Source organism: Coffea arabica, chromosome 10e (genome assembly GCF_036785885.1).
Source record: "Coffea arabica cultivar ET-39 chromosome 10e, Coffea Arabica ET-39 HiFi, whole genome shotgun sequence".
Lineage (NCBI taxonomy): Eukaryota > Viridiplantae > Streptophyta > Magnoliopsida > Gentianales > Rubiaceae > Coffea > Coffea arabica.
Window position 1 is genome coordinate 4,798,213 of NC_092328.1, and position 19,588 is coordinate 4,817,800.

The 19,588-nt window shown below is 37.1% G+C and overlaps 3 protein-coding genes across 3 annotated transcripts; 1 reads left to right on the plus strand and 2 right to left on the minus strand.

The window, feature by feature from the left end:
• Positions 1-4,668: 4,668 nt before the first annotated feature.
• Positions 4,669-7,399, minus strand: LOC113712959 (uncharacterized). The gene is made up of 2 exons (XM_027236638.2): positions 6,129-7,399; positions 4,669-5,252 (listed from the first exon to the last, which is right to left on the minus strand). Exons 1-2 carry the CDS (start codon positions 7,134-7,136, stop codon positions 5,148-5,150), a joined length of 1,113 nt encoding a protein of 370 aa, XP_027092439.1. The 5' UTR covers positions 7,137-7,399; the 3' UTR covers positions 4,669-5,147.
• A 6,055-nt stretch (positions 7,400-13,454) lies between these two features.
• On the plus strand, positions 13,455-16,339 carry LOC113713014 (mitochondrial outer membrane protein porin 2-like). The gene is made up of 6 exons (XM_027236706.1): positions 13,455-13,722; positions 13,819-13,886; positions 14,930-15,040; positions 15,127-15,213; positions 15,329-15,537; positions 15,807-16,339. The coding sequence occupies exons 1-6, from the start codon at positions 13,671-13,673 to the stop codon at positions 16,111-16,113; spliced, it is 834 nt and encodes a 277-aa protein (XP_027092507.1). The 5' UTR covers positions 13,455-13,670; the 3' UTR covers positions 16,114-16,339.
• A 1,848-nt stretch (positions 16,340-18,187) lies between these two features.
• LOC113712389 (F-box/kelch-repeat protein At5g43190-like) lies at positions 18,188-19,574 on the minus strand. The gene has a single exon (XM_027235788.2). It carries the CDS (start codon positions 19,408-19,410, stop codon positions 18,334-18,336), a length of 1,077 nt encoding a protein of 358 aa, XP_027091589.1. The 5' UTR covers positions 19,411-19,574; the 3' UTR covers positions 18,188-18,333.
• Between the last annotated feature and the right edge of the window lie 14 nt (positions 19,575-19,588).

Below are 19,588 nucleotides of genomic sequence, written 5' to 3' on the forward strand. Positions count from 1 at the left end.
TTTTGCATTCGGACAGGGTTCAACAAGAAGACCATTTCCACCCTTGTACATTAGCAACATCTCGAGTTAGTCAGTCAATTGAAGCCACCAAAAATATGATGAAAAGCAAAAAAAAAAAAAAAGGGGGAAAGAGATTAGCGGCCACCATCGTTGAAAATTACAGGAGACGAAAAATAATAGCCACCAAATGTTGATAGGTTGACTGAAAAAGACAGGTCAACCGGTCACCACTTACTTTTAATTTTTGATTTTGTAGCATGGGATTAACAAATTCGGAGGTTAGACATGTAAGAAGATAGCTGAGTTTGTCACGTTATCATCAATTTGACCACCATCACGATGGTCACCGGAGCTCGTGAAGCCCCCCGGGAATTAGGACCTTTGTTGCTTTATGACGTTTCCGTCTGAAAATTTCCAAGCCTTGTAAAATTGAGCCACTGACCATTTTAGCCGAGTTGGGCAGAAACAGCTGGGTTGCTTGTGGGCAGTTTGGGGGCCTGATTCAGCTGTTTATGCAATTCTTTTTTCGGTTATGAAACTAAAGATTTCTCATTCATGTGTGAAACTTGTCTTAGCACCCAAAATATGAGATGACAATTTTTCAGGCATTTTTTTTTTTTAATTTTTCAGATGGAGAAACCAAATGGGGCAGCGAGGGAAGTCGAACTTATCTTCCTTCCATCAAGCTTCGTCGAATTGCCGCTACAGTCCGAGGCAAGGTTGTGTTGGGATTGTAATTTTTTATAGAAAATATACTGTAGCATTTTGATATATATGAGATAATATGATGATTGAAAAATGTATTAACGAAAAATGTAGAAATTTTTTTGATAGAAAATTCGTTTATGAGAAATCTTTAGTCCTCCGTCTCTACTGCCAAGACACGAACAAGATAAGTTGTGTAGAATAATCGTAAACTGTACTTGCCTTTTTGGAGAGTCTTTATCATACTTAAAACATCACGCAATGTAAACAATTTTTGTTGCTTTTTGAACTCTCAATTTTTACCATCGTAATGAAAGGACAAAGTCTAATTATTGTTGTAAATACTTTAGTGTAACCATACATAAGTGGTATCAACCAAAAAAAAAAAATGTACGTAAGTTTTGTTGATAGTCAATGCAACCATCCAAATTACTAATAAATAACTACTACACTATAGAAGATCATTTTAGTATTTTTAGCACTTTTTATTATGTGATATGTGTATAATAAGAAGGGCAAAAAATCTTAACGACCACTAAACTATTAATCGGATCATATTTTGGTTATCATACTATTTTTCGTCAATAATTGGCCACTAAACAAATTAATTAGTAAACCCGTGACCATTTGGTTAATTATTGCTCTTAATATGTGAAATTAGCAGTACACGTGACGTGACAAAGTACGGGGACAATTTTGTCCAGCAACTACGCGATCCTATTTCACAGAGTAACTGCTAATTTTACAAATTAAGAGCAATTATCGATCAAATGATCACAGGTTTACTGTTTAAGTTGTTTAGTGACCAATTATTGATGAAAAATAGTTTGATGGCCAAAACATGATCCGATTAATAGTTTAGTGACCGCCGACGTTTTTTGCCCAAATAAAAATGTGGTTGACAGAATATGAAAGTATTTACAAAACAAGATATGACAACTTTCTTTTTGATTAAAAATGGGTTATCTAAACAAATCTATAATTTTTTGCTTTAGTCATAAAAAAAATTTGGTGAAATCAATTCATTAAAGAATTTTCTTTTAATATTTACAAATTGTGCATAGTCTGGTTTGCCCACCGTACCATAGCACTAGTCTACTACAATTGAAGTTTGAAGGGACAAGTTCTTGCATCAATTCTTCTATTTAAACTCATTTTCCGTCACGTTTGATGCTGTATGACGAATATATGCACGAGACACTTCAAAACACAAGAAGATGGAAATTTTGAGAGAAGAATTTACTGTAATTTCAACACTACTAATTTTCTCTGTTTACCGCGTTTTTTGGCATATATTTTGCTAGAAAACGAGCAAAGGAGCAGGAGCGATACTTAAAAGAAAGCTACCTCTTCTCAAAGCCTGAAAAATTGAAACCACCACAATAATTTGGCATCTGGACTCTGGAGAATATATACGTGAAATTGGAAGCTGCATAACAAACGATGCTTCAGAATGTTCAGATCCGATGTCAATTTTTCCCACTAACATTCACATCTGTGTACCAAAATAGACTACTCGAATTAGCTAAGAAAGAATGTACATTTGGTGGAAATAGATCCGATTTAAGAGGGAGTCGTGAGGAACCATACCAAGTGTTCTTTGTGTTTTCAACTGAATCGTAGCAGCCCTGCCAAGTGTAGCAAAACAGGTGAAGGTAAGTAATCGGATTCTCTTTTCTACTTTTAGGGTTTTTGACTTCAATCAAGGAAGATTTTCAAAATTCCTTTGTTGCAAGCTTTCTTCTTCCATTTCCACCCCCCAACCCTGCAAAAAAGTCATAATTTGATGCTATTTCTCGTCCATGGATTTGCATATTCAAGATGGACCACAACAAGCCAACACCTGGCCTTATTCCCCGAAACCTATCACGTGCACGAACTCCGATTAAATACGCAAAAATTTATAACAGTAAGCTATAGTAAAATTTTATATAAACTCTCGAAAAACACGTCATAGGTTAATAACTAATGATCCCATGCTCAAAAGAAGATTATTGAAAATTTGCACGAAGTAGTAGAGTACATTAAAATCGTAATATATGCCATAGAAATCCTTCAGCCAACATCTATGATGAGCCGCATCGGAGCAAATCCCAGACCTTTCGCCAACAATTTACGGCGTACCGGCCTGGATGACAAGTAAGTGAGTCGTTGATTTTTGGCCATTGAAACGTACGTACCTACTAATCGGCACGTGAAACAGGTGGGCAAGAAATGAACTGTTGATGTATGTGTAAGAATGTCTTGCTCCAATTATTTTAAGCAATTCCCGTACTTGGACGAATCAACAATTGTAGCTGTCACCTTTGGCGATTAGTTTGGCTGTTGGTATCGCCAAACAATTGTAGCATATGATTCTGCTGTTGGTACTCGCTCATCCCACGTCTTCTTGAATATTTTCTCAGTTAAAATAATTGGAGTGCTAATTATAGCACTCCACTAATCTCACCTTTGTTTTGACATTATTGCAGTTCAATCTGGTTGGATCGTGGATGCTTCTTCTTGGTCTTGTTTTAATCAGAGGCCCCGTTTGGAAGACCAGTACATGTTTTTTGTCTCGAAAAAGTTTTCCAAGGACAATGAACGCATCGTAGCCTTTTTTTTTTTTTTTTTTTTATATATATATATATATTTTTGTACAAGGGATCAATGCAAATGCTGCTTTTATTGCAAGAAGATTATTATCTTTTGTCCATCTCCAAAATTGACCATACGAATGATTCTCGGATCCATCTTTTGGGCCCTATGATATCAGATGTGAAGCGCCGTGTTGGATTGGACGTTTTTCCCGAAGATGAATGTTATGGCATAAATCCCGGCTGAGTTTCCGTGTGGATTGACTATATTTTTCAAAAATAAAATTTTTAAATATAATGCTATAATAATACACAAATAAAAATAATTCAACAAACATCTCGTTCATACAATATATCAAATATTTTTAAAAATACTTATAGTAAAAGTTTTCATATATACTGCTATAGTAAAATTTTTTCAAAAACAGTTAATCCAAACGGAACATACATTTCGGTTCACACGGGTTGGGCGGTCCAACTTTATTCTATTTCAAAAGTTAAAGCTAAAAAAAAAAAAAAAAGGGCCGGGGGTGGGGGGGGGGGTGGGTTAAAACAGATACTAGTACTTATGTAGCAAAGGTGTCTAATTGGCGATAATTCTGGTGGAGCCGAGCCATAGATGGAGAAAAAGGGCATCTCTCTATCTTAAAAGAGATTTGTGGGTATTCTCAAGCCACCAGGCAATTCCTCATTTGCACATTTACTTAATGAGAACAAAAGATAAAGAAGATTTTCCGTTAGCTCTCGTGTTTATTGGATGGTTAGACTTTGATAGTTTGTGCCTCCATTGGAAGCAAGAGGAGAGATGATCATGATTACTTGTTTGTGACGTCTACAGAGATCAGCAGTCACTCCGAATGAGTAATTGCTAATTAGAACGTCGTTTTTTACAAAAATTTTTGCGTTTTTTTTATAAATATATTTTTAATTATTATTTTATTGTATATATATATATCAAAATGTTTTAATATACTATATTTTTTATAAAAACTTTTAAAGATAACATCAAAACTTGCTAATGGCTCTGAATAAATATGTCACTCTGAATGTTGACGACGAGCGTTAGTATTAAAAATGTTCAACAATACAAACCAATTTTTATATTCACATGCCCCACATGCACCATACATACAAGGGGATTGCAATTTTTGGGAATTTTTTTTTAGAAATTTAGGATGATATTATTATTCTTCCTATAATTTTTTAATTACTTTTCAGCCTCATGCACGTCACATTTCGCCAAAGTGTTACCGCGTTAATCTTCTGGAAAACACTCCAAAAAAAAAAAAAATTAATTCTTCAATTCGTTATATCCATTGGTACACCACAAGTTCAATTAATTCTTCATTTAAGAAGAAGAAAAAAAAAAAAGAAAACAAATTTCAAGTGACAAATGTCTTCCAGCACCAGAAGGTGGCAGAATTCGCATCTTTTCAAGACATAAAGTCAAAAGTGAAAAACTTCGAAGGCACACAACGAAGCACAACCAACCGCGGAATACCCACAGACCAAAGCCTCCGCAACTTCACACAAATCCAAAAAGCTCTTCTTCTTTCTCCAAAAGCCCAAAAAACAAAACCAAAACCCCAAACCAAGCAACCGATGCGATGATTAGTTTTCACCAATTTACATTATGTAGTTTTCATTTACAATTGACCGCTTATATACAGTTTGATCTCACTCCTTTTTCCCATCTATTTTCTTTTTCATCATCAGACTAAAATATCTCAGAACTAGTGCCGTGGTACGTACTAATAAGTATGTCTTTTCTTTGCAAGCCCCCCCTTTTGCAACCACCGCTAACCGGTGATGAGACGGTGGCATGGCCTCCCCATGTGGCATGTTGTAGACATGATGCAGCAGCTACTAAGCAACTGACACATCAGAAGACGCCCTGGCAGTGGCAGCAGCAGCAGCAGCAGCGGCGTTGCCGGATCTTGGTTGCCGTAGGAGCCCAATCAGCATCTCCGCCTGCCACCAAATCAAGCATACGCCCCACAAACGACAAAACAATGTGACGATAATAATAATATATTATTATTATTATTATTAAAACACCATGCACATAAACAATAATAATAATAATCAATGAAGGAAGTTTGTAAATTGAATGGCTAATAATTCCATCTGTCAAATGCTAATTATGCTGCTGAAATTACATTCACTCACTCTTTTTTTTTTTTTTAAAAAAAAAGTTAACGCGGGGCGGGGTATTATCTGTTCCAAATCCAACGAACACGAAAAAGAGAACAATTCGCCGATTTCCTCCTTGTCATTTCACCAAAGCCACATTTATTATTATTATATTGCATTCCCCATAAAGGAATGGTTGCTCCCACCAAAATTTTACTCTTCTTAGTAGGGAAAGATACCATCTTTTTTGTTCCTCCACTCGATTTCTTAGCCCACCTTCCTTCCTATTCATTAGACGGCTACTTAACTTTCAATACAAGAAAATCTTCTCCTTAATCATGTTTCATCTTTGATTAATTACTACTACATTTACTATCCCTCAATTAAAGTATCTTCCCACTAACTTAACTAACGTCACGATTAAAGTAAGGCTACATATTCCACCAAATTTTTAACTACATAAATTAAGCAGCCACGTTTTCTTCCCACTTGTCGCAAGTAACTATTATATTTTTCACACCGACCAACCCCAAAAAAAAAAAAGAAAAAAAAAATCTTTTTTTTCCTTCATGGCAAGCAAAAAGCTTTTCTTTTTTTTTTTTACACCCAAAGAAGAACTTTCATGGCAAAAGTTTGCAAAATAATAATAATGACGTGGCAGAAACTAGAGGTGAAACAATTGCAAAAATTCTTTTTTTTTTTTTTTCAAATTACCTTTTGTTTAGCCCGACTAGTTCCGGTCTGAGACAGAGCGACCAGAGGAGGAATAGCTCCTTCCCGCGCCACCATAGTCCGGTAACTCAAGCCGTCTTCACACAGCTGCAATAGTATAGCCACCGCAATCTCCTTCTGCCGTTGAGTCCCAACTTCCACAATCTCCACCAGCACCGGAATCCCACCTTCGTCCACTAGCGCCGCCCTGGCCTCCGCCACCGATACCAGCAAGCTCAAAACAAACGCTGACTTGTCCACCATGTTCGACTGAAAGTCCGCCATCAATTCCACCAACGGCTTCATTATCCCAGCTTGAACAGCCCTCACCTTGTTATCTTTCACCGAACACAACGAATAAAGCGCCGTCGATGCATCCTTTTTCCCCCGAAAATTCCCATTTTCTAGAAGGTTCACTAGCGGCGGTATCGCCCCCGACCTCCCGATAGCGGCTTTATTCGAATCAACTTGCGACAGTCTTAGTAAAGCACAAGCGGCGTTTTCTTTGGCCGCGGGGTTTCCCACTTTCAAAGCTCTAATCAGCGGCTTTATGGCACCGGCGGCAGCCATAACCTCCTTATTTTCGTCGCAGAGCGAGAGGTTAAGAATTGCAGTGACGCCGTACTCATGCAGCTGAGAGTCGGTGGAGGAAGAAATGATATCAATCAAGGGTCTGATGGCGCCAGCCTCGGCAATCTTAATTCGATTCTCGGGTTTGTTTTTGGCGAGGAGTCTGAGCTCCAAGGCGGCTTGTTTTTGGTCTTCAGGGGAGGGAGAGTTAAGATCGGAGACGAGCTGGCGGATCAGTTCGTCAGAGGAGCTGTTGTTGTTGTTTTCGGAGGAGGCGCAAGCGATAAGTAGACGTCGGCTCTGGGAAGAAGCGGTGGGGAATTCGCCGGATCTGTCGCTGTTGCAGTCGCTGAAAGCTGAGGAAGAACCATCGTGGATGCTGAGGCCGCTGAAGCTTCGCCCCATATAGGTAAAACTATTGGACTGGACCCCTGTTTCCATTTCTAGTGCAAAAAATGGGATTAGTACATCAAGAATTAGGTGGATGGAGCCTGGAGGAGGGGAGGTGAAGACCGAAAACGACAGCGTTTGAGGTTGTATGGGCCCTTTTGAGGTAGTTACCTGTATAAGACCTAGCTATGAGTTGATCATAACCATTTTCATGGAGCTAGCCAGCAAGGGGGTGTGGAGTTCAGGGGGAGTGGGGAGTTCAATAAAAGGCAAAGGCAGGGGAAGAAAAGAATATGAATAAATATTCGGTGAGTGGGTTTTACATATACATATATATATATATATATATATATATATATATATTTGTATATATTATAGGTTGTTTTTGTGGGGCTGATGTTGGGTTTGTTTGGAAGGGGAATGCTTTCCGGGGGACAGAGGTGGTATTGGCCTTTTTTTCTTTTTCTGACGGTTAGAGGGTGGGAAGGAGGACACGTGCAGAAGCGTAGAGAAGAGCACGTGTGAAGATTTTCCAGAGTCTGACTTGTTTTCTTTTCACGCGTGCATGGAAAGAAGGTTCGTTATTCGATGGTTGCTTTGGGAAAGTCTCTCCCAACATCCCCCGGTCGTCCCAGGTCTCTCTTGTTTTCTTTAGTTTGCTTTAGTTTTTTGCCTTCTCTCGTCTCTCGGGTTCATTCGATTTTCTTTTTCGATTGGATTGGTAAAGCTGCTCATCATGGATATACAAACGTAAAACATGAATAAACAAACGTAGGGGGTTTTAGTTAGGATTACTGTGGGAATCATTTGATAAAAATAAACATTTTAGACGTTTATCTCTCGTCATTACTCGATAATGACTTGGGTTTCAAATTAATTGATTCATTACTAGATTGAAATGAAATAAATCCGTTGTGATTCTAAACCAAAAAGTGTAAAAGAGACCCTAGTGGGGTTTATGATTCGAATTCCAACTTTACTCGGGTTTTGAAATTGATTAGCGAATTAATATGGAATTGACTTGATGACAAAAATAACACACTACTAACGGTTGAGGTTCCGATCTAGGCTCAAAACTTTTTGACTCAATTGAGCGCAAAACCAAAAAGACGCACAAAAACATCAAATTTTTCACTTTTATTCAATTTTTTCTTGCTTGCACGAGCTTAAAACTTTGTTTGGATTGCATTTTTCTGAATTTTTTTTTTTAAAAAAAATTACTGTAACGATTTGATATATGTGAATTGTGATGTAAAAAGGTAATCGAAAAATGTATTCACGGAAAACGGAGCAATTTTCTTTTGACTATCCAAACAAGGCCTAAGACGTAGTTCAAGTTCAAAGAAGAATTCAAACCAGACTTGTACAATATAATATTATATTATGGCGTTCATTTCACTTAGATTTGTCCGCGGCCATAACTTTCGCGGTAGAGATTTCAAATCTCTTGTTTCAACTATTACAAATGTCAAATCCCTTATTTGAAATGGCTTAACAATTCAAGTGAGAAGAAGTATGAGCTTATAGATTTGACAACAAATTATTCAATCCAAAAAGCGACTGTTTTCGAATATTCAATTTAGCCAAGGTGGTAGTGTCAGATGTACTTATCAAATTCTATAGTATTTGACAGAGCGGTTGATGGAATGGAAGTCTATTTGAGATGCAAACTCAACTTTTTAATTCGTTCCAAAAATTACATGTTTAGCTAGAGTTACACATAGATGAATTTACGTATACCTAATTCTTCACTCGGGTAATTATATCTTCAAAAACTAGTTAGTTGTTAAATTGCTATCGCAGAGCAGAGGGAAGAAGCTGCATGCTTTTCTGGGAGGGATGTTTAAAATTTTTTGGAGGACCAAACTCCTATCCAAATACACTACTCTTACCTTCGATACAGAAATTTAATTTACGTCACATGTACCTAAAACCGGAGGACATTTCTTGCTAGTTTATGTGCCACGAAAATTATCGAAAAACAGTCGGAGTGACCGATCGAAAACTGGTATTGCTAATGCAAAAGTTGACATCTTGCCCATAAAACAGTTTACTTCTTCAAATTTTTCTATCTTCAACCGTTGACTTCTGTCTCTTAAATCAAGCTGCTCGTTTAAGAACTCAAGAGTCAACTATTTCTAGAGCATATAGAAGAGGGGTACATAAATACCAAAATATATATATATATATATATATATATATATATAGAAAAGAAAAAAACCATGAGTTTCCAACCGGTGGTTGCAAACTCAAAAAATTGTCCAGCAATATTTTGCGAGTTAGGATGAGGGGTAGTATTCTACTCCATCCGTTCCAATTATTTAGTCATATTTCGAGAATCTAACTTTTTAAAAATAGTAGTTTTATTGTAATATTTATGCTTCTCTTTCCAATTTTAATCCCACAAATTCAAAATTTAACGTACATATGATTAGAAAGAAGGGTTATATTAGAAGAAGAAAAAAAAAAAAACTACAACATGTTTCAACTTTTTGAACATGACAAATGTTTTAGGACTCCCCAAAATAACAAATATGATATTTTCGATAGTACAGAGGAAATATTTGGGATCTCTTGTCGAGTAGTATCAATGAAGAATGATATTGTATTATATAGCCAACTATGTGTTTGTTATATGATCCACTTCGTCCTATTTCATTTTCATATTAGTATATACTACTTAATAGTTAATCGTTATACATTTGAAAACGGTACACTTAAGTTTGTTTTCACAAATGCAATTCCTCAAATATTCTTCCTCGAAATCGAATAAAACGATACTATGAATTTGAATAGTTCAAAAACGTTTAATTGACTACAACAACTCACTTCGTTTCAATAACGTGTGACTCAAATTAAAGAAATAAATGACCATTTAGAAGGGGAAAAAAAAAAAAAAGGAACGAACAACGCATTCAACACCAAACAAATCCACATCGAAAGCGCTTCCTTCAAAAAAGGCCAAAGTTGTGGTTTCTTTCCTTGTATGGGTATATTTTTCCATAGGAAGCCATCTCAATCTGATGATGATATCATTTAAATTCTCCGTGTGAGGACCTGGTAAGAAGTAAACGGCTGTGCAAGACGAGAAGCAAAAAAAAGGAAACATTAGCTACCAACATTGAAAATTGTTGTACTTACAAGATAACCGAAAGTTCAAAACAGCTCCGGTGCAAGTTCTTGATCAATTCTTCCTTTTTTCAGCTATTGACATCAACATCTCTGGTAGACTCTGTGTGATTGAAGAGCCAGACAAGTCTTCGGAAGTTAGAGCTACGGAATGGATACACTACAGTGCATGAGATCAGTTTGAGGGAGCCACAGCAACTCAACCAACTTGGGAATAAAACTAGTGGTGCTGCCATGATCATGATCTGCATAATTACTTTCTGTTTATTAAATGTGCATGGTGCCATTAAGATGCTTTTATTGCATTTTATTATGGAACTGTCTAGTCAAACATCATTGACAAAATCATCTCCCACAAACCTTACAATTTTCTCCGACCTCATTGATTGGTTTTGCCCGCAAGTGAAACTTTAAGCACGGTTTGAGTGAGATTTTTGTACGGATGATACAAAATTAAAGAATTTTTCTGGATTTAGGCACAGTTTGGAAAATTGCTGTCCAAACAAGGCCTTAGTTAACTTTTAATTTATCTAAAATATCCTTATTTAATATATTTTGTGATATATAATCTACTTTATTTAATAGAGTTGACTTTCGATAAATAATTGCTTTGGTTCATGCATTGAATGGTGCAATTTTTCATCAATATTGTTATAATAATTTATGTAAAGGTATAATGATTAATCATCCTCGTAAGGCTATTTTACAAAAACAGTATATTGGATTTACTCTTTTAACAAAATTAACTAATTTTTCTTAAATTGTGTGGGAGTAGGGATGCACTCGAGCCAAGCCGAGCTCAAGTATTGCTCGACTCGAGCTCGGCTCGACCTATATGTAACTAGACTCGGGCTCGGCTCGAGCTCGATCGAGTCTAAAAATCGCAACTCGAGGCTTGACTTGAGAAAATTTTTTTAAGCTCGAGACTCGACTCGATAAGGCTCGACCAAAGGTCAAGCCTTATCAACTCGAGTCTAATCCAGTTTTTTGCCTCAACTCGGAAAATGTACACTTGTAAATTCAGTATAAATTATACCTATAACGTTCATTTTATAATTATAATACATGTATATTATTTAAATTATATATATATATATTAATTAAATATATCCGGCTTGACGAGTAGCTTGTCGAGTCACAAGCCGCAAATTCCTGACTCGAACTCGAATATTCGAGTAGCTCGAGACTTGGTTCGGACTCGATTTGACCGAGTTCAAGCCAAGTCATCGACCGAGCTACTCGATAGTAGCTCGATTCGCTTGCATCCCTATGTGAGGGTGGGACGGAGGGAGTAACAAAATGTGTCTCGAATGTTGCAAAAATTTAATAGATAAACAACAAGAAAATTTCTTCAGGTTCTTTTGTTTTTTTTTTTGTTTACGGTATTATTACTGGCGAGGAAGGAAGTTATCAAGCAATTCTGCGAAGGGAATTTTTTTCCATTTAGACCACACTACAGCAAAAGCAATTAAACAAAACAACCCATGCTGCTTTTAATGGGGTTTTGTTCACACTTGTCAAATAAAGATATCAAAACGTGTGAGCTGAAAATTGTAGGCATTGCATTTTGCTTTTTCCATTTTTTTTGGGCTCCCCTCAATCGGGCAGCTTAATTTAATTGTATTCATCCGTTAGCTAGTGGGCACAATTCGCAAAAGATAAGCCACAAGGGAAAACTTTTTACCCAAATAAATTATTTGCGGACCTAACAGTGGAGACACGCAATTAATGGCATTCCGAAGCTTTTGAATGGACCAATTCCTTTTGGATTGAAAATTTTAAGTGAGCCCAACAACCATCTCTGAGAAAGGTGGGCAACCGTCAATTTCCAGATACCTCAGCCAATACTTCTAGTTTCTTTCTCATTTTTTTAGTTCTCCTTTTTCTTTTCTAGTTTTGGTCTAGTTCCCTTTTTTTTTTTTTTTTTTTTTGGTGGTTGGGGGGTGGTGTTGGTTGGGCATAGGGGTGCATAATGTTATCTAGAGTTAAATGTACTTCAAGGCTTTTTTTTTTTTTTTCCATAGTATTTCTTTCATTCTTCTTAATTTACATTATTGGCTTGGACCCTGAATCAGAAATCGCGTATCCAAAATAATCAAACTATTTGTTTGGATTGTACATTATTTACACACATTGATTTGTTTGTACCATCAACACATTTTTTTATTTTACATATATCATATTTAAAAAAAAGTGCTATAATATTATTTTTAAATAATCATTTCAAATAACCTCCTATACAAACACACTAAATACTCTCACGAACCTGGCTGGCGTTCATTTTCCAATCACATTCCATTCGAACATCCAATGTGGTGATGCTATTGTGGGAATCACAATAACTCCATTCAAAAAGCTTCTTAAGACTGACTAAGGCCTTGTTTGGATAGCAATTCTCCCTACGTTTTCGGTGAACACATTTTCCAATCACCTTTTTATCTCACATATATCAAATCGTTACAGTAATTTTTCTACAAAAAAATCTAGAAAAATGCAGTCCAAACACAACCTAATAAGTATTCATATAAAATATTTGAAAATGGCTTTTATGTCGAAATAGGAAACTCGCAAAAGCAAGTGAGCACTGATTTGCATTCTTAACCAAAAGAAGATAGTAGTTTCATTTGGAATCACTCCCTTTCGGTCGTAGGAACTAAGTAAACTAATGTCACATTTTGATGGGATATAAGAGACAGCTACACCGCCTAAGTGGAGCTCAGACACCTTAACCATTATCATTATCTTTGATCACTCGAAGCATTTGATTAGTTGAAAAATCAGAACCATAGACCATACTTGTTCGTTAAGCAATGGTCGAATCAATTGATATACAACTGATAAGGCTTATCTACTAATTTGAGAAGGTGGAGTTCGATATCTCTTAAATAAAGTTTCAAATTCAAATTTTGTGATCAGAAAATATAATATTAATGGAGCCGTCAAAAAAGATATCCCGGAATCGAGCAAATCTTATGGTTGGAGAATATAACACTAATATAATAGTGTCCTCCGGAAATATTCCCTGTTGTGCTCGACCCAATGTGATCACCCCGCGTCCATCCGAGCTTTGATCACAACTTCTTTTATATCCCGATGAGGATGCCCGCAACCAACCCATCCTAGGCCTAAGTCAGGCCCAGCCCAATAAAAAACTCCAACTATCGTCAGATCAGCGAAAACACAAGACGACATCGTCTGAGCATCCTTCTTGTCCGACAGGAAATTGCCGGTGCCAGCATCCCCGTAAGATTATGATACATCTTTTCGGGAAAGACAACAGATAAGAAAAGGTTTAAAAAAAAAAAAAAAGGGTTGAAACCCAACAACACAACAGTTTTCCTATAATCCAACCCCACAAGAATCTCTCTTAATTCTAATTCACACCACCAGATTCTTCGGAATCGTCGAACTCACCTTCGACAAAAGGGAAAAAAAAAAAAAAACAACGCTGCGACCATGAGTAGTAGAGGTCCAGGCCTCTTCTCCGACTTCGGCAAGAAAGCCAGCGGTAAACAAAGAAAAGAGAAAAAAAAAACAGTTAAAGCGGTTGGAATTCACTTTTTTTTTTTTGGCTCTGAATTAATGGAAGTTGAAAATTTTGCAGATGTACTGACTAAGGACTATAGTACTGAGCAGAAATTCTCCCTCTCTTCCGAGAGTGACGCGGGAGTGGTATGCACCGCAATATTATTATTATTTTGATGTTTTGAACCGATATATTCTACTTCTATTTAATTTTGATGGGCATTGATTTTTTTTTTTTTTTTTTTTTTGTCTTTAAATTATGGATACTAGTATTGATTGATAAAGATGGAAAAGTTTGAGAGGACTGGGAAGTTAAGAAGGTCACAGAATAATATGGATAGTAGTAATTTGGAGGGGGTGGGGGTGGGGGTGGGGAATTGCATTTTGGGCTTTTTTTATTAATTAAAATGTCAGCTTCAATACGTTACTTTTACTTCTATGGCTGATTTTGAAGTAGAAACTTTGTGATGTGCAATTAGCTAGTCTGTGGAAAGTGGAAACTTTGTTTTTGTGATGTGCACTTAGCTGGTTGGCAACAGATTTTGGTGAAATGGAAACTAGTTTCGATTTTGGAGGATTATTCTACTTATATATGATAAGAAAATTGGTAGCAAAATGTATGGTCTGACTCAGTTTAGATTGTTCCACCATTGTTCATTCTTTCTTGCTTTGAGCTGTTCTGCTGAAATATTGATGTTGTTCCTCTATTTCCAAGTTCATTCTTTTTACCTTGAGGCAAGGTAAAGGGTGGTTTTTTTTTTTTTTTTTTCCCTTTCTTATTTAGAGTTTAGCGAGTGTTTTGTTCATCATCAGTCCAGTGTGAACCAAGTTCTACATGTATGGTCATTGAAGTGATATCATTGAAGTTTCACAATGCCCTGGTACTGGGGTCATATTACTGTTTTCTTGTGGATTAACTGCTACCCTTCAGAAGTCTCATACAGTAACCTATTAAAGTCTATCACCCTATATGAATATCCATCTAGTCCTCAAATTGTCGTGCGATTTTATTTTACATATATCAGAGAGGTTTCAAATGGTAACTCTGTCTTGTTTTCAATAATTTGGCCACACTTCTTCCTGAATAGCCCAAATTTGTTGCTTGCTTGAACTTTTTATTTTAAATTTCCTGTGTCAGATTGCAAATACTTATCCAACATTTACTCATTGCTGTTCTGTTGTGTTGCCAGGCCATTGCGTCCTCTTTAGCTAAGAAGGGTGGATTTTCTGCTGGTGTTGTTGCTGCACAATACAAGTACAAGAAGTCTACAGTTGACGTCAAAGTTGACACAGAATCCAGTGTACATGTTCTTTTTGTAGTTGCTTTTTCCTTCCCCTATGCCTCTATACTTATTGAATTACTGATCTCATGATGTTACTTTGGCAGATTGCAACAAGCATAACCGTGACTGACATCTTACCATCTATGAAGACTATTGCCACGTGTAGATTTCCCGATTACAATTCTGGCAAGGTTGTGCTCTGATTGGACACTCCTGGTCCTGGCTATTGCAACTTGGTGCAAGTTTTGTGTACACAGTTTTTTCCCTTTTTCTTCTGCAATTAAGTCGTTCCATTCTAATTTGCAGATAGGGGTTCAATATTTCCATGAGCATGCAAGTTTCACTACAGCTGTTGATCTGAACAAGTCTCCAAATGTTGATATTTCCGCAACCATTGGTACTCCTTTCATTGCTTTTGGTACAGAAGCAAGTTACAAGGTGGATTCGCGTTCGTTTACAACGTACAATGCTGGAGTCAGTCTGACAAAACCAAATTATGGTGCTTCTGTAATTTTGTAAGTTTTCCCCTTCTTGTGGACTCTTTTACAGAATCAAGAAGTAAAAGAGGATGGTTTCATAACAGACTAGCTTTGAGAATGAGAAACATATGTTTTGTATGGACTGTTGCAATCAGACCAGTTCTACCCTTCAATATGGGCATTTTTTTTAAAAAAAAATATTAATATTTAGCATCTTTTTGGATGTTGTTAGGTTCTATGCTGCAGTAGTAAACAATAATGTGATCCAATTTTTTGTGAATTAATGGTGTTTTATTTTTTGGTAGGGCTGACAAAGGAGATGCAGTGAAGGCAACTTATTTTCACCAATGGGATCAGGAAAAGAGAGGCGTTGCTGTGGCAGAAATTGCAAGAAAGTTCTCTACGAATGTCAATATTTTGACAGTTGGAGCGTCATATGCAATTGATCCTCACACACTGGTCAAGGCAAAGCTGAACAACCGCGGCAACCTTGATACCTTGGTGCAGCATGAGTTGGCATCAAAATCTTTCCTGATATTATCTGGTTCCTTTGACACCTTAGCCATGGATAAGCAACCCCGGTTTGGTTTGGCACTATCTCTCAAGCCTTGAAAAGTCTGTAGTCTAGAACATATGGATGTGGTCTTCTTCCAAAAATGAAGAAGTTTTTTAGATTTGCTGATTCTTTTTGACTAGGTAATAGGGTATTCTTTATTCTTACTTCTTAATTACCTGGAGGCTATATGGACCATAGTCCTTGGAACATAAATTTTATCTACACTCAACTTTGATGTGGTTGCATCACATAAAGTGATCATCCATATTGCTTCTTGGAAAATGAGTCCATACAGTTGGCGGCCAAAGGTGTTAATTTTCTTCTCTGGACCAGAAGCTTAATCTTCATTTGGATGACTCGATGGTGAATTAAACTTTGGATTGGATTTTTTATTAGTTATCCGGAAAGTAGTTTAAAGCACCATTGCCTTCTCGAGAAGGGGAAGTGTTTTACATGTTGGCCATTACCAGACCATTAAACCACATGCTTGAAACATATTTCTATGGAAATTTGAGCTGGAAGACGTATGCCTATCAGCCAACAGATTATTGCGTAAGAGCAGTTATTAATAAGTCAATCTTCAATTATTTGGCTAGAAGAATTCGCCTTAGCAGAGTAGTTCAGTGATCACAATCACATATACTATGTATGCCATTGTTCAAGGAAATGTCACGATTCTGTATTAGGAGAAAATGTCACAATCGCATATACTATTACTATAGCAACTGCTTTTGTGCCTTTGCGGCCATGGACGTTGTATTGAAAACGACGTTTGACAGGGAATTTACTTAGATTACATGAAACAACAACTGATATCCAGGCGTTTATGGTTTGGTCGAGAAAAATAATTTTGAAAGACAAAAACTCTTTCCAGAAGAATGTGGCTTAGCAGCTTTCGTTGTAAAGGCAGCATTTTTCCACTAGGAAATTTCTTCAGTCCCGCTCACCTCATTTGACTTCATTTCAGAGCACGTTGAAAGGGCCTCAGGCCTGATTAAGGAGGGGAAGTCTAAAGAGGTTGATTAAGGGACTAATAGGTGTACAGACTCGACTAAATTAAATGAGTGCTCTAATATCAGTTTTGAATTTTTTTCACTACAGCCTGACCTACAGGCCGAAAGAGAGATTTAATCCCTTTTTAGTGGCCACTGAGTTAAAGCTCGGTAGTTGATCTCAGGTCTGTTAGACCGAGTCGGTTATGAATTTTCTGCTGTATACCATATGTTCTAAAAGTGGCTTGGAGGTTTCAACAAACTCTATCAGGTTTGTGAGAGTAGATAAAGTCTAGATGTTTATGCTTGATGGTGAGAGTTGAGAAAGCGTCTGAAAGTTTTGACTACTCAAATTAACGTTGTTGATGGAGTATGCAACGCCATCCAGACAACTATCGACTGCATATAAATTATGCGAAAGGAAGAAATCATACATGGCTAGGACATTTTCAATGACTTTAATGGGAAACTTAGAAGGATGAGAAAAAGATAAAAAATTATACAGCACCACTTGATCACATGAAGAGCTAAAAGTCAATTTTATTAGAAGAATAAAAAAAAAATGAAAAGTCAAGGTTCTCTTTCTTTCTCTTTTTTATTACGACTGAGTCTTAGGGATCAAAACTGAATTCAGACGTTTGTAGAAGTGTGCAAAATCGAAAAATTCCAATTTATCGCTTGAATTCGAATTGAATTCGGAATTTCGAATTTAATAATTTTGTAATTCAAAATGAAAATTGAAATTTCGATTTCGAATTGGTTGAATTCGGAATTGATCGAATTCGGTTTGATAACGAGATTTTTCAAATTTCTTGCAGGTTTGGACCTTAAAATTCTACTCAGATATGGAATTTCAAATTGCCCATCAACAAACAGCATTTTTATTCGTTTTGCTTATTCACAGACACTAACAGCCTTCTTGAAATATTACAGACGATAAAGTCGCTCGTGTGTTAGCTAAAAATGCAAAATTCATATGTGATGATATCTTTTGGAGGAAAAATCCTTCAGATTTTGTTGTGCCACTTCTAATGGCGGATTTATTAGAAGGTTAGTGAAATTCCAATAATGTTTTTATCCAAAAACAAAAAATTATAGACAAAAATTGTGTCCAACATCATCGATCAATACTCAGTGGTAGAAAATGCAAAAACAAGTAGTAGTATATTCATCCAGGATACAACCAAAGAAAGAAATAGAACTGTTGTAGAATTTCATAAAACATCGCAGAATAAAAATTGATCACTAGAATCTCTCTAACTTTAATATTCCAAAGCGGAATGATCATGCAAATGAGTATAGCTGTGGAACGAAGGAAAACCACTTGAAACCGCAGCTCCATTTCTCAGTTAACAGAGGGCATTTGGGAAGCCAGTGCCAGGTCTTCCTAGAAACCTTGTAATACAAAACCTCAGGCCAAGTGTAGCAGCAAACGCAGAGAAGTCCCTCGTGCCAAAAGCAATAAACATGCTCATACTTGTGGTAGCAAACTGATAGAAATTTTTTCACCATCATTTCCGGCAGCCTTTCGACTTCAGCCCAATTTTCTCCATCTCCGCTCAACTCCCATAACTTCAAACTCCTTGAAATCCCATCACTCCCAATCCCCCCAATCAGGTACAATTTCCTATCCCCATCACTGACTAACCTGGCAAAGGCAAGCTGATTTGGCAATTGAATCGGAGATCTCTCCCAGCTCCCAGTCTCCAGATCAAAGCATAAGATGTGGAAAGGCTCGGTGGTGATAAAGTACAATTTCCCTTCATGGAATACTCCCCCTTGATTGTTTAAAATCAGGTTGATCCCCTGGAACTGCTGCCAGAGGTGGATGCCAGAGTCGTAAACAAAAGCAGTATTTGATGATCCAGAAGAAGACATCATCAATAGCTTGTAACCAGTTGACGTAGAAACCAAAGTCAAGGACTCGAAGCTACAGGGAAATTTGGGGTACTTGACAACTCTTGAAGATCTTGACAAGAGGTTGCAGACTATAAAAGAGGAGGAGCTGGGATGAGAGAAGCAAAGGCGGCCATGGGAGACGGATAAAAGGGAACAGGACTGCGCAGGTGAGACCGTGGGAGAGTAGGAAAGAGGCAAATTGCGCCAAGCGTTCTGGACAGTATCATAGAGAGGACATTTGCAACTAAACTGATGGTGTGAAAGTAAGAGAAAAGAAGAGAAAGGTGAAGAAGAAGAAGTAGGAGAAGCAGGAGAGTGTTTAGAAATGAAGGAAGGAGAGAAAAGGAGGGACTTGAAGTGTTTGCAGGTTGATCTGAGGCTCAAGAACGTTTTCAATGGAAGAAATGAGAGGACCCGCTCCAGGATGTCTTCCGGCAACCTGCTCCATATCTCCGGATCCATTTCTTGCTCTATTCTATTTCTAACTCTAACTCAGGCTAGTAGTAGTTTTATTTGGGTGTGTGAATCCATTTCTTTTTCAAGACTGAGCTATTTTCCTTGCTCCTCTTTGACCTCCATCTCCATGGATTGTCGCTGGCTGGAGGTTTATGAAAAGCATGTGGCCATACCATACCCTCGA

What these genes read in the sequence shown, in the direction of transcription:
- LOC113712959 (XM_027236638.2), bottom strand. Translation starts at nt 7,136, where the DNA reads ATGGAAACAGGGGTCCAGTCCAATAGTTTTACCTATATGGGGCGAAGC. An exon ending in CTAGTCGGGCTAAACAAAAG is followed by an intron (nt 5,253 to 6,128) that starts GTAATTTGAAAA and finishes ATTTGGTGGCAG; the next exon opens with GCGGAGATGCTGATTGGGCT.
- LOC113713014 (XM_027236706.1), top strand. Translation starts at nt 13,671, where the DNA reads ATGAGTAGTAGAGGTCCAGGCCTCTTCTCCGACTTCGGCAAGAAAGCC. An exon ending in CTTCGGCAAGAAAGCCAGCG is followed by an intron (nt 13,723 to 13,818) that starts GTAAACAAAGAA and finishes AAAATTTTGCAG; the next exon opens with ATGTACTGACTAAGGACTAT. An exon ending in TATGGTGCTTCTGTAATTTT is followed by an intron (nt 15,538 to 15,806) that starts GTAAGTTTTCCC and finishes ATTTTTTGGTAG; the next exon opens with GGCTGACAAAGGAGATGCAG.
- LOC113712389 (XM_027235788.2), bottom strand. Translation starts at nt 19,410, where the DNA reads ATGGATCCGGAGATATGGAGCAGGTTGCCGGAAGACATCCTGGAGCGG.